Source organism: Pan troglodytes, chromosome 1, assembly GCF_028858775.2.
Source record: "Pan troglodytes isolate AG18354 chromosome 1, NHGRI_mPanTro3-v2.0_pri, whole genome shotgun sequence".
NCBI classification, from domain to species: Eukaryota; Metazoa; Chordata; class Mammalia; order Primates; family Hominidae; genus Pan; species Pan troglodytes.
In genome coordinates this window covers 132,508,543-132,521,915 of record NC_072398.2, presented here as the reverse complement: position 1 = coordinate 132,521,915, position 13,373 = coordinate 132,508,543, and the positions used below count along the sequence as shown (strand labels likewise).

Here is a 13,373-nt window from a genome sequence, read left to right as displayed (position 1 = left end):
ATTTTTAAATGGCCTACAGAAAAGAGGTGGGGCTGACGGAAGTAAATAAAACCTGAAGATAAATTAAAAAATATATCAACGTGGGCAAAATTTTCCATTAGTTTTGGAACTTAGTTTTGTTTTTGAAGAATAAACAGTTAAATAATTAAAGCTTTGCCTTGGCAATGCAAGGACTGAAGATTATTTCTCGGTGGCAATTTTCCAGACTTGCTAGTTGTCCTTGGGTCTTGGTAACATTCTGCTCATTAACTTCAGGAAGACGTCCAGGAGTAAAGATGCATTTGAAAGTGGCTGAAAATAGTTTGTAAAACTCAGCTTTCCTGGCTCGACAGTGAAATGACCGCATAGGCCAGTCACTGGGTCAAAAATCAATTAACAAAACGGTAAGTTTTCATGTCTTTATTTTTACATTAGCTCGAAAATCACAACCAAGAAGAAAGGCAACCACTGAATACAGGAAATACAGTACTGTTATTGCTGTTTTTTTTTTTTCTCTTGGCAAGGCTGGGTCGGGTGCCTTCCAGCCTCGCTGTGGATCCCGCGAAGTGGACGGTTCGCTTCGTGGCTTCTTCCCAGACCCCGCCACTGCGGCAACCGTCACTCGGTGGCCCCCGACTGGGTCAATGCGAGGACGCCCACCTCCTACCTTTGAGTCTCTCCTCTTCTCCAGGGTACAGCCAACCCTTTCTCCAACGTAGCCGGAGTCCGAGAGTCCCAGTTCCGCCCCTCCAGCCCGCCCCAGGCCAGGTGGGGATGCGCCCGGCCCGGGCCAGCGCTGGTCCCGGCAGTTCCGCGTCTGCGCAGCGGGCGAGGGGCTGGAGCGGGGCCGGCCGGGGAGGTGCAGGAGACGTGGGAGCCAATGGGCACGCTCGGGGGAGCCGGGCTGGCGGCGGCGGTGGCGGCCGGCCGGGCGCGCACTCTCGGGATGGAGGGCGAGCGCCGGGCATCGCAGGCGCCCTCCTCGGGCCTCCCGGCCGGGGGCGCCGACGGGGAGAGCCCGGGGGGCGGCGCCCCCTTTCCGGGCAGCAGCGGCTCTTCCGCCGTGCTGCAGGCGGAGGTGCTGGATCTGGACGAGGACGAGGACGACCTGGAGGTGTTCAGCAAGGTGAGGGCGGCGGCGGCGAGTCCCGGGAAACTTCCAAGGCAACTCCGGGAGTTGCCAGCATTGCGCCGACGGCTGCCTCTGGCGCGCTTGCCCTCCCGGGGCGGTGGCTCTGAGCTGGGGACGGGTGAGGTCCCCCGGGCTGCTGGACCCCGCCTGCCAGCTCTGGCCGCACCCGGGGCCGCGTCGCCTCGGGGCCTCAAACCTCAGCCGCTCCCTCCTCCGCACTTTGACCTTCCGTTCGGCGGGGCTGTGGCTTAGTGGAGTCTGCAAAGTTGTGATTTGTTTTCCCTTTCTGCTTCTCTGACACAGACATCTTCCTCGCGGCAGCTCCCGAACCTGGGAGGCTGGTGGCTCAAAACCGCTCCCGCCAGCTGCTTTTCGGGCGAGGCCAGCCCTGAACTCTGGGAGAGCAGCCAAGTTTAGAGAAATTATTCTTAATTTAGTGTTGTTGCTTGTGGATTTGAGACTTGGGTGAGTCTCGGGTCCTGTGGGAATAGGTTCTAGGAAATCTCCCTGAACAGGAGAAAACGGTTGTTTCTAACAGGAAGGTCCTCCGCTGAGGCGCTAAGGATTTTTCAGATGGTCAGCTACTGCCACCCAACCCACAGCCAGTGCTTTCGTTTTTCCTTGCCCCCGGGAAATTTAGGACCAAAGGCTCTTATTTGCTTATTTTACTGTTGGAGGGAAATTGACTTGTGGGGGCTAGTGGTAGACTTTTGGTACGTGTAGACTGGTGGTTGTAATTTCTTAAAAGGGTTTTAGAAAAGAAAAATACCTTTCTTGCAGGGAGGTTGAATGTCACTCCAGTTTCTCAAGTTGCTGCTGAGAGAAGACCTGAGTTCAGATCACAACGCTGTATTCATTACTAAGAAGCCTGTTCATTTTAACGTTACCTGGAGATATTAGGTAAAGCAAACGACCTACTTAACCACCGCATTTACTCTGGGAGAGCAAACCAAAGTTAGGAAGTGACCATGCATACTCTGACTCCAAAGAGGAGTATATAAAACTTATTTCTACTTCGGTTTAAATGGAATGATAGGCCCAGGTTTGTATTCCGAATATTTAAACAGACTATCACAGTTTTGTGCTCTTGACTTTTCTGTTAAGTAGTAAAACAATGGAATTATTTTATGTTTAGTTGTAAACTCTGCCTTTTTATATTCCACACATACTTAATGTTCAGATCAACGACAGTTGGCCAGTTGGTTATTTACTTTCTTTCCTTCTTTACATTGCTGTTTGGATAAGGAATATTAGTCTGTGGTTATGCATTGTGAAACTTTGGGATGGGATGTTGGAAATAGCAATAGTGTATCAGAATCATCGGGGTTTCTTTCTGTTTTTTTTTTTTTTTTTTTTTTTTTTTTGTCGGGGCTGGACCCATCTGGCCTCAAGGGATTCTACCACCTCCAGCACCCAAAGGGTTTGGGATTACAGGCTTGAGCCACAGTGACTCGGATTGTTTTAAACTTGTCAAGTGGTTTCTCTTTCCCCAGATTCTAGGTGTTCTAGCTGACTCTTAAGAATCAATGTTTAAGTGAGGTCCTCTTGTCAGAGGCAGATCCAAGGTGAAGCTAATGAAATTGAAGCTTCAGCGCTATTCGTTTGCTTAGACCTCTGGGCGTGTTGGGGGTTGCTGGAGTTGCAGATGTTCTAGGTGGGAAGGAAATGACAGGTCCGGACTAGAAGCATTTCTAAATAAGCATTTCTGGTGAATTGCCTAAAGCTCTCTCAGACTAAGGAATCTAGATCTCCATGGCTCCAATCATTTATTGAGATTTCTTTTCTCATTCTGAATAATGTGTTTTTCCACCTAATTTTGTATTCTTTTAAAAGGGGACCTTCCAAACTCTAAAAGCCCGTACACCTGGGTCCACCCTGCTTGTTAGTGTTAACTGCGCGTGTTGGATGCTTAGAAAAAGTTAAGAACAACTTCTGTAGAAACTGCCCACGTAGATTAAGGCAAAGATATAATATTAGTGAAAATCCAACAAGAGTAGTTGGAAAAGTTTAAAATTAGCCACTTTCATCCATTTCAGTAAGTTGAATTTCTCAACCGTTATCTGTAGTTAAGCAAATTTAAGAAAGCCTGCTCCACGTGGCCTTCCCTTTCCACTACCTTCCTTGCCTGCTCCTCTATAAAACAAACACCACTGCTGTTCAGCCTATCCTAGGATGGAATCTCACAATTACTTATGAAGCAAACTGTCCTTCCCTTTTAGTAATTTGAGATTGGCAAACTACATATTTAATTTACATTCACCTTTATAGTCCCCTTATTCTCTTAGATTATTTGTGAATATGTGTCTGGTATACTCTTCCAGAAGCTTTTTAAAGAGTATGAATTTCCCCAGCACTTTGGGAGGCTGAGGCTAGCGGATCACTTGAAGTCAGGAGTTCACAACCAGCCTGGCCAACATAGTGAAACCCCATCTTTACTAAAAATATAAAAATTAGCCGGGTGTGGTGGTGGGAGCCTTTAATCCTAGCTAACCGGGAAGCTGAGGCAGGAGAATCTCTTGAACCCGGGATGCAGAGGTTGCAGTGGGCTGAGAGATCACGCCACTGCATTCCCACCTGAGTGACGGAGTGAGACTCTGTCTCAAAAGAAAAACAAAACAACTTCTTATTATTTTTTTTCCACAACGTATTACAAGTACATGGCAAATATACATTTTGTGTTAAGTATGCTTTAAAAAAAAGAAATACAAGATTTAGTTCTTGCTATCACAATCTTATACTCCAGGTGGGAAGATGTGACAAACTCTAAATGGCAATATAAATCAAGAGGGATGGAAAGTAAAACAAAGTTGTTCTGAATTTTCTTATAATCCAGTGAGAAGAAAATGATGCCAGACCTCAAGAGAATGCAGAGGACATTGATTTAAAAGAACGGGGATAGATGTTAGAAGGAAGAGAACAGAACCAATCATACAAAAACAGTAAAATAAAAAAATAAAAAAGATACACAAATGGTAACAAGAGCCTAAGAATTATTTTAGAACTAGGTCACAATGAGATGAGGCTTCCAAAAAATTTAACTGGAGAAAAAGGGCCAGTTTCTTCACGTTTAAAGGAAAAAATCCTCCTCTTTGGGGAAAAACAATACATTAAAATAAATTGCCTTTATTTTTATTGAATACTGTATAAAAGAAACAGCTGTGGATACAGTGTATGTGATTAGGCCACAATGAAGCACTGAGATGCTTATCTGGTACTCAGTAAATGATAGCTCTAATTGGCCTCTTTAAAGATATTCGGGATCATAAAGTGAGATATATATCATCTAGGATAATCAGGGAACTTACAGGTGTAATCATCCTCATCACCACTAGTCATCTTTGAGAAATCATGAAATGCAATAATGGTTCCCTGAAACTAGAGATAGGTAAATATTGTTTTTAAAAATAATGGGCAAAATGGAAGTTCTGGAAGGTAGCGAACAGTAGGTTTCATTTCAATCTCCAAAAAAGCCATGAAATGAATTATTTAGTATGTTGTTTATACACACTTTGAAAAAAACATGATCAATAGAAGCTACAAGTTTTATAAGAATAATGAAAGACTTAAGATTGTGTTTATGGTAAATCAGAGTTATAATGACATGATTGAGCAAGGCTTTTGAAAAAAATCACTCATTTCTTCAGAAAAGGTTATTTATTTATTTGTTTATTTTTTGAGATGGAGTTTTGCTCTTATTATCTAGGTTGGAGTGCAGTGGCACAATCTTAGCTCACTGCAACCTCTGCCTCCTGGGTTCAAGCAATTCTCCTGCCTCAGCCTCCTGAGTAGCTGGGATTACAGGCATGTGCCACCATGCCTGGCTAATTTTTTGTATTTTTAGTAGAGACAGGGTTTCAACATGTTGGCCAGGCTGGTCTCAAACTCCTGACCTCAAGTGATCCACCCGTCTCGGCCTCCCAGAGTGCAGGGATTACAGGCGTGAGCCACCGTGCCCAGCTGAAAAGTTTATTTCTGAAAGAATAAAGTTGAGACATCTAACATACACATGTATACATATCTTTATATGTATATATATATTTTTTTCTTTGTCAATTTGGAAATTCAGTATAGTGATGGAGCGGCATAATTATACTATTCATCTATTCTATCAAATAATTAGAAAAAGATTAGGAAGTCCTGCTTACTAATTTCTCACATACATTCTCTGCACAGTCTATTTGGTTTCTGTTGTGTGCCTATATCAGTCATCACTCTGAGAAAAATCAGAATTCTCTCCAATGATTTAAATGAGAGTTGAATGCGGGGACTATTTATGGAATTATTGGCAGAGTTAGTGAACAAACAAGGAATACTGAGGCATTTAGAGAGTTGTAGTGGGAAAAAGCTATTAGCATCCCTAGCTTTAAAGGGACAAGATATGGAAATAGCATTGCTGGAAACCAGTCAGACCTGGAGCTGTGGAGATGGGGACACTTCTTCAGGAACTGCATTTACAGAGAGAGGTAGCTACTGCCGGAAACGTGCCAAAGCAGGAGGAAATAAGGGGTATGTTTCCTGAATTCCTCTCTTCCTGCCTTTGGATCTCCTGCTTGCACTCCTCTTTGAGTGATCTTGCTAAGGTGATGTCATCTATAGGTGCCAGCCTCCTAGGGCACAGAAAATAGATGGGTGGGGTCGTAGGACATAGTACAACAATGTGGAGAGTTACTTTCAATAAAGGTGACTGTGTCAGTATCTCTCATTGTATATGCTCTTCTATGATGTGACCTGCCACTCTCTTACGGAGAGATGGAATAAGTGCTGCTTTCCTTGAACTTGGGTGGGATTATGACTGCCTTGATCTATAGGATATGGTGGAAGTGATGCTGTGCAACTTCCCAGGCTAGATCATGAAAGGGAATGTAGGTTTCGTGTTGTCCAGTGGGACACTGTGCTTTTTGGAGCACCATGTAAGAAATGCAACCTAAAACCTCCATGTTAGGAAACCCATGTTACATTGAAACCACATGTAAATGCTTGGTCAGCAGCCCTAGCCGAAGTCCCTGGCACTATCCAGCATTAAGTGGCAGGCTTTCATGTGAAGATGTCTATATGATTTCAGCCTCCAGCATTCATGTGCCCTCAGCCATCAAGTCTTTTCAGTTGAGCCCTCATGTATAATGGAGGAGAGACAAGCCATTTCTGCTGTGTGCTTCCTGAATTCCTGCGTAAACCAGTGAGCATAATAAAATCTAAAGCAATAAAATCGTTTTATATGACTATGTTTTCAGATGGTTTGTTACACAGCAGTAGTAACTATAACAATAGCTAATAGTCTGTATATCATAATCAGCCTTCCAAATCTTTTGATAAGTTAGAACATTTTACTCAGAAGTAGACTATGGAATTTAATTGGGATAAATATGAAGTTCTGAAGAAAGCTCCATTAGTCATTGTAAGTAAAAATACCATTAAGATATAAGCTTAGTGGTTAGGAGTAGAAACTCTCTTTTCTTTTTATTTGAGACAAGGTCTCACTCTGTCACCCAGGCTAGAGTGCAGTGGCGTGATTTTGGCTCACTGCAACCTCCACCTCCCAAGGCTCAAGCTATCCTCCTACCTCAGCCTCCCCAGTAGCTGGGACTACAGGTGCACACTGCCACACCCAGCATTTTTTTTTTTTTTTGTATTTTTAGTAGAGATGGGGTTTTGCCATGTTGTCCAGGCTGGTCTCGAATTCCTGACCTCAGGTGATCTGCCCACCTCGGCCTCCCAAAGTGCTGGGATTGCAGGTGTGAGCCACCACACCTGGTCCAGGAGTAGGGACTCTAACTACATTGCCTGCATTTGAAATCCTGGCTGCACTGCTTACTAGTATTATTGCCTAAGGCAAGTAACTTAATGTCAATGCGTCAGATTTTTCATCTGTAAAATGAGGATAAATACTAATGACGATTACATGCCCTAATATGTATGTTCCCCTTTCCCTAAGGCCTACATCCTGATCTTGTCTTAGTGGGCCTTACCATTTTGATGATTAGGAAAAAAAAAAAAACAAAAAAAACCAAAACAAACAAACAAACAAAAAATAAAACAAAATAGGGCTGATCCAGGACTACTTATATTTCTCTTGCAAAAAATTTCACTTATAGCTCTCTTATAGGTTAAGTATTCTTTTATATTTCTCCTTGGGGAGGAAGTCTAGGTAGGTGAAATAGAAAGAAGGTGAAAAAGCTCTAAGTTTCTCTTTTTGAGGTAGCATATATGATCAACAATAAAACCAAAACAAGGAAACTTCAGAATAAGTTTGGGGAGACCTTGTATAGGACCATTTTATGTGCAAACATTCCTAGTGGTTTTCAGTGACTGAAAAACCAGTATACTCAAATGACATGATATTGAATTTAAACACCATATTTTCAAGGTCATATAGGGTATTAATTTTAATGTAAATTTGAACTCTCCATGCCACTTCAGAAGATCCATTCCACTCTCAGCATTTTAAAAGGAGAGTTAACAGTTGATGTCAAAAAATGGCAGAGGAGTAAGGCCTCATCTTCAGATGCCAGTGCCTTGTTATCGATTCTTTGGAATACTGTGTTAAGATGGAGCTGAAATCTGGTCTGAGCTTAGAAAGAGGGCTTAGATCCATTAACACTGTCTTCCTTTGGCACAGGAAGTAGCAACAGTTTTGTCACACGTATTTGCTATCCATGAAAGAGAATCCACTAAGGGATTTCACTGATGATATGTTCTGTTAACCATGGCCTGTGAAGAAAGTCTGGTGAAGAACAAAAAGTGATTTAGCTTGGAAGAGATGGGTTAATTCTTTTAATAACTCCTTATGAAGACTTACTATGATCAAGGAGGATTAAATGTTTACAGTTTTGAAGGGCAAAACTAGGACCACTGGGTCAAAAAATAGAAGTTTCAGGTTAATTCAGAAAATAGATTTCTAATTAAAGTTTCCAAAATGAAAGGGATTGCCCAACAGGATCGTGAATTCTGTCACTAAAAATGTTTTGGTACAAGCTGGATGACTAACTGTCCCAGAGGAGAGGAGGGTGTGACAGTTGAACTGTCCTTTTTTTACTAAGGCTGTTCCAATGGAATTTTAACTTACTAAATTTAACTGTAAGAGCAGTGGAAAGTCTTAATTAGATGGGCCTATTCATCCCTTCAGTTTATTTCCAACTGGACTATGTTCTGCCATTCTCCAATTCTTAATTTCTCTTCCCCAACCCGTTGTCTTTTCCATTTAATTTTCTCCTAGTGATGTAATAATTCCTTAGGTGTCCAGGATAAAATCCTCAGTGTTTACCTTCTAATCATCCCTCTCATGCACTCTCCATGTCTGTTCATATATCTGAATGTCCCCATCATTTTTACCTTTTTGATATCTCTGGAATTAGTGCCTCCTTTCAGTTTCCTCTCCTATGTTTGGAGTGGTTGTGTAGTTACCTCTGAGAACTATTAAAATAGCCTCATAAGGTCTTCATTCTCCTAATATTCTGCCCCCATTCTATGTGTTCCCAGCAAATCAGTGTTTCCAGAGCACACAGCTCTGATCATATTGTCACCATTTGCCATTCACAGCTGTTGATGTTTAGGCTGTCAGCCTTCTCCTTCACCACCACTCTCTTTCCTGGAGAGCCTCACTATTCAGTTCCATGACTGTTACATCACCTGGGAGCTGGTTACAAATGCAGTCTCAGACCCAGTGAATTGGAATCTGATTTAAACAGGATTTGTGGTAATTTGTTTCCACCGTACAATTTGAGAAGCACTGATCTAGGTTGGTCCACTTGCCACTATGTGAACTTACTGTGTATTTTTCTACTTTTGTGTAGTTATTGTTAGGGCAGTGAAACAAAACCTTTTCTGTTACTCATCATCCCTAAGAACCTTCTTCAATCCTCAGCTGGAATTAATTTTTTCCAGTCTGTGCTCTCCATACTAGTGTTTTGAATCATCTAATGCTTAATACATTCTGCCTTATAAATAGATATTATTTCTCTTTTCCAAAATCTTGATTGCTCGTCTATTTTCAATAGATTAAGCTCTCGAAGGTAGGAGAGTAGGAACTCTATTTACAGAATAAATACATAAATGAATGACGTAGCCTCTGACTTTTTTCATATTTATAGAGACAGTTATTACAGCAATTTGCTGGTGATCTGTTTTTAGTGAATTCAGTTTGTATCATACTGGTCTTTCCTGTCAGGATACTAAACTACATAGAATTAAATTAGTCTTAATTAATGGTGAGTAATGTTATTGTTTGATGATACAGAGAGCTATGTTGAGCCTCAATCCTGAACAAAATCTCCCATTTAGATTATATTAGAAGAAATAAACACAAAGCATAAACAATCCAAGATAATAATTTAGAAACGTTCTTTTACTTGAAAAAAAACCATATTAAGCTATTAATACTATAATAGCACCTGCCTCAGGGAGCTTGATTACAAGTAGTGGAAGCCAACTCTGGCAGGAAAGAAGTGCAATCTTGAATATTAGATTGCTCACAGAGTAGATGTAAAGGCTGGAAATGCAGCTGCAGAAAGGGACAGGCGCTAGCAGAAACTATAGCCAATCGTATATAGTCATGTGCTGTGTAAGGAACGTTTTGGTCAATGATGGACTGCCTAAGGTTGCAATACTGTGTTTTACTGTACCTTTTCTAATCATATGTTACAGCTGCCTACAGTTTTCATAACAGTAACATGTACAGGTTTGTAGCCTAGGATCAATAGGCTATACCATCTAGCCTATGTGTGAAGTAGGGTATATGATCTAGGTTTGTGTAAGTGAACTCTATGATGTTCACACAATGACAAAATTTCCTAAGGATGCATTTCTCAGAACCTGTCCCCATCATTAAATGACACATGCCTGTATTTGGAAAGGGGATTGGATGTTGTATAAACAAAGAAAAAAAAATTATGAGGACCTATGGGAAAGAGAGCTACAGCTCTTTTATGTAGAGACAGTGAGTTTTATTTATTTATTTATTTATTGGTCAGGAGCAATGAGGAAAGTTATTACAAATATTTTGAGAAAATGATGTTAAAAGGCTCCAGATTTAAACTTAGTGTACTCTAAAAAGAATACTTTATTTCCGTGAGTTTTAAAGATAAAGTTTTATGTTTGTATCCTTGAGGGCCCTCATAGCCTGCTGTAGTTTTACAAGTAGCTAGTGCGATCAAAAAGAAACACAGATTCAATAGCTATGTGGTTACAGTGTTAAAAATTTATTTTATTCATGTTTATTTATTTGTGTCCCACACTTTCCAAAGAAGATATGAGACTAAAAGTTAAACATTTTCATTGGAGTCACCTTAAGTATATACAGTTTTCTCAATAAACAGGTAAAGAGTTACATGCTTAAAAGATTTTGCTCATTTTAAACAGAATATTTGATTAACTTTGGATTGCATATATCAATCAAGCTGGATAATAGTGTGTTACCTCTAGTATTAATAAAAAAAAGACAATTAAAATTATTAGCAAATACTGACATAAAAATCTGCTTGTGTTAAAACATAGGGTTAAACCAACAGTTTTAACATTGAAATGGAAAAATTTTATTATTTTTGACTTTGAGAAATGCTTTTATATGACATGCTCTTTTTTTCTTTTTAAATTCAATTTTATTGAGTATAATTTACATACCATAAAATTCACCCATTTTGGGTGAACGATTTTTTTAAGATAATTAACCAGATTGTACAACTATCACTATAAACCAGTTTTAGAACATTTTCATCTCCCCAATATGATCCATTATGCCTGCTTACAGTTAATCTCTGTTTTCTCTCTGTCATAGACAAAAACCACTCATCTAAATTTTCTGTTTATATAAATTTGTCTTTTTAGGTAATTTCAAATAAATAGAATCATATCATATATGCTTTATCACAATTTTGAGATTCTTTCATTTGTCATATTTTTAGGTTCATTTCTATTAGAAAAATGATTTTATATCATAGTTTTATTTTTAGATAAGTTTTTAAGATAAACAAGCTGAATCATTTAAAGTGAAATATTAAGAAAAAAAGTCTGTTTAGAATGAAAATTAAAGCCTTATGTGTAACCAGAAACAAATGGCAAATTCTTGTTATATGAATCTTGAAAATTAGAAAAAATGAATCCCTAATTTGTTCTGAGAAAAATGTGCATATGTATTTTGTAATCTAATTGAACACTGAATACTCTCTTCATCAGCTTTCATTAGGTTATGCTGCAGTACAACCTCGAGATTTCAGTGGCTTGCTTACAATTAAGTTTTCTTTCTTGCTCGTTTATCTGTCAGCTGTGGCTAAACTGTGATTCTGCTCTCGGCTTTGACTCTGTTCCACGTATCTTCTTCATTTTGGGATCAAGACTGAAGCAGTAACCCCTAACTGGGACATGCCACTCCTGTGACAGAGGGAAAATAATATGAGCACTGGTGGAAATAGACAATGGCTCCCAGATCTTCTACCCAGATACTGCCATTGTCCAAAGCAAGTAACTGGTCAAACCAATTGGGAGGCACTGAAAATCACCTGGCAGCTGGCCAGGAGATGTAATGCGCTCACAGGAAGAAAGAAGGCGGATCATTAGGAACAAGCAGACCACCTCTAACAATGGTTTTGTGGCAAAGTTATAGGCAAATGGCATCTTGGACCTTTCTGAATGAATAAAACCAAATTTTTAGAATAGAGTATTAAATACAAGAGGTAACATTTTCTACTAAGTAAGAAATTATTCAAGTGTAATCAAGATAAATGGAGCTGCATTTGATATGATTAATCACCTCCAATTGGCTAATGCTCATGAAGAGTCTGAATAAGACCATACAGATGCTTAACAATCTCTAGCTGTGCAACAAGTGTTTTACTTTGGGATTTTCAGGTGTAACATTCATTTATCACAGAGTGCTCCTCCCTTTTTAAAAGACTATTAGATAAAATGTATGAATACTTGAATTCTGATACAGCAAATGTGAAAATGAGCTTTGCTGGTCATTCCTTCATCATAGTCTATGTTCCAGCCATATGTCTTCTTTCTGTTCCTCAAATATTCTTCCTGCCTTGGGCCTCATTGGTTGGTCCGACTGGAATCCTGCTCTCCAAGTGTTTTATATAGCTGACTCCTTCTCACGTTACCTCCTCAAAGAAGCTTTCCCTGACAGCTCTATGGAAAGCATTCTTCCTGCTCCCTGCAGCCCCTTTATTCAGCAACCTGCTCCATTTTTTCCTAACACTTATTCTTCTTGTCTGAAATTATCTTACTTATCTATATATTTATTTGCTCATTATATGTACCCTCCCCTTCCCTCTCAACTAAAGTATAAGCTTCATGAGAGCAGGAACTCTACAGTCTTGGCCACTATCGTATCCCCAGCCCAGTGCCTGACACCTGGGTGACATGCAGTGAACATTTGTTAAATGAAATCAAAGTACTATACTGAGCGCTTTTCGTGTGCACATGGATGGTGAGGGTGGTTGAGTCTTGCTATCAATTAAGAGATAAGTGATTTGGGGAGAATGATTATCATCCCTATACCACAAATTTATTCAACTGTAAAATATGGACAATGATAATTATACTTCCATCAGATTGTGGAGAGGATTAAATGAAATAATGCATGTATGTGTTGCTAGGGCACATAGTCTCTGGCACTTAGAAAACTCTCAGTATTTGCTATTATGGTATATAAGATTAATATTTTGTTTTTGACTTGTGTAAGCAGCCACTTTGAATTTGTAGTGAGATCTTTAGAGGATCACAAAAATATACTGGTTTCTATCTTTGAGGAACCTATACTTATTTAAGGGAAAATATTGTGGCAATAAATTGATAATCTAGATAGGGCTATATGTACATCTACTTAATTAAGTATGGAAAGTTTGGAAAAGTTTTCTGTGGATATAAAGGCTCCATGGAGATAAAACATAGGAGGGTAGGGTACTTTTAATTTGAAATAATTAGAGCACATGTTTTTAAATTACCAGAATTTTGGCCTCACTTTCAACAGTATTGTTTCTTAAGTGATACAGTATGTGTATAATTCCCTCTTTGAGTGAGTCGTTTCATGTAATATCTGCCAGGCAATTTAGAATTCCTGGGAGATTAGAATGTTTGGTGAATCTGTTTTAATCACCGACTGGTTTTCCCGATATATGTATAAGCATATATTGTCTCTTGAGAAATTCTCTGTCAATTTGTTGGTGGAGTTAGATATCTAGGCCCTTTCTCTGGAGAATATCTATAAAGACAACACTTTGGTTTAGGGGAATAGTTGTAGTTTACGATAAGACAGGATCCATTTTAG

The 13,373-nt window shown here is 39.7% G+C and overlaps 1 protein-coding gene across 6 annotated transcripts in view; it reads left to right on the top strand.

The window, feature by feature from the left end:
- The first annotated feature begins 244 nt into the window (after positions 1 to 244).
- The window catches only part of SNX7 (sorting nexin 7), a 102,952-nt gene continuing 89,823 nt past the window's right edge, over positions 245 to 13,373 (top strand). The window contains exons 1-2 of one of the 6 annotated variants that reach the window (XM_063799181.1): positions 915 to 1,105; positions 1,892 to 2,011. Coding sequence is in view for 3 of the 6 variants with exons in the window: in XM_063799175.1 (XP_063655245.1) it covers positions 926 to 1,105 (180 nt within the window). In the remaining 3 variants the exon portion in view is untranslated. Of the gene's footprint in view, positions 384 to 871; positions 1,106 to 1,279; positions 1,577 to 1,891; positions 2,012 to 13,373 lie in introns of those variants that run through there. The other 5 variants (XM_054685236.2, XM_063799190.1, XM_063799175.1 and 2 more) reach the window with 5 other exon arrangements.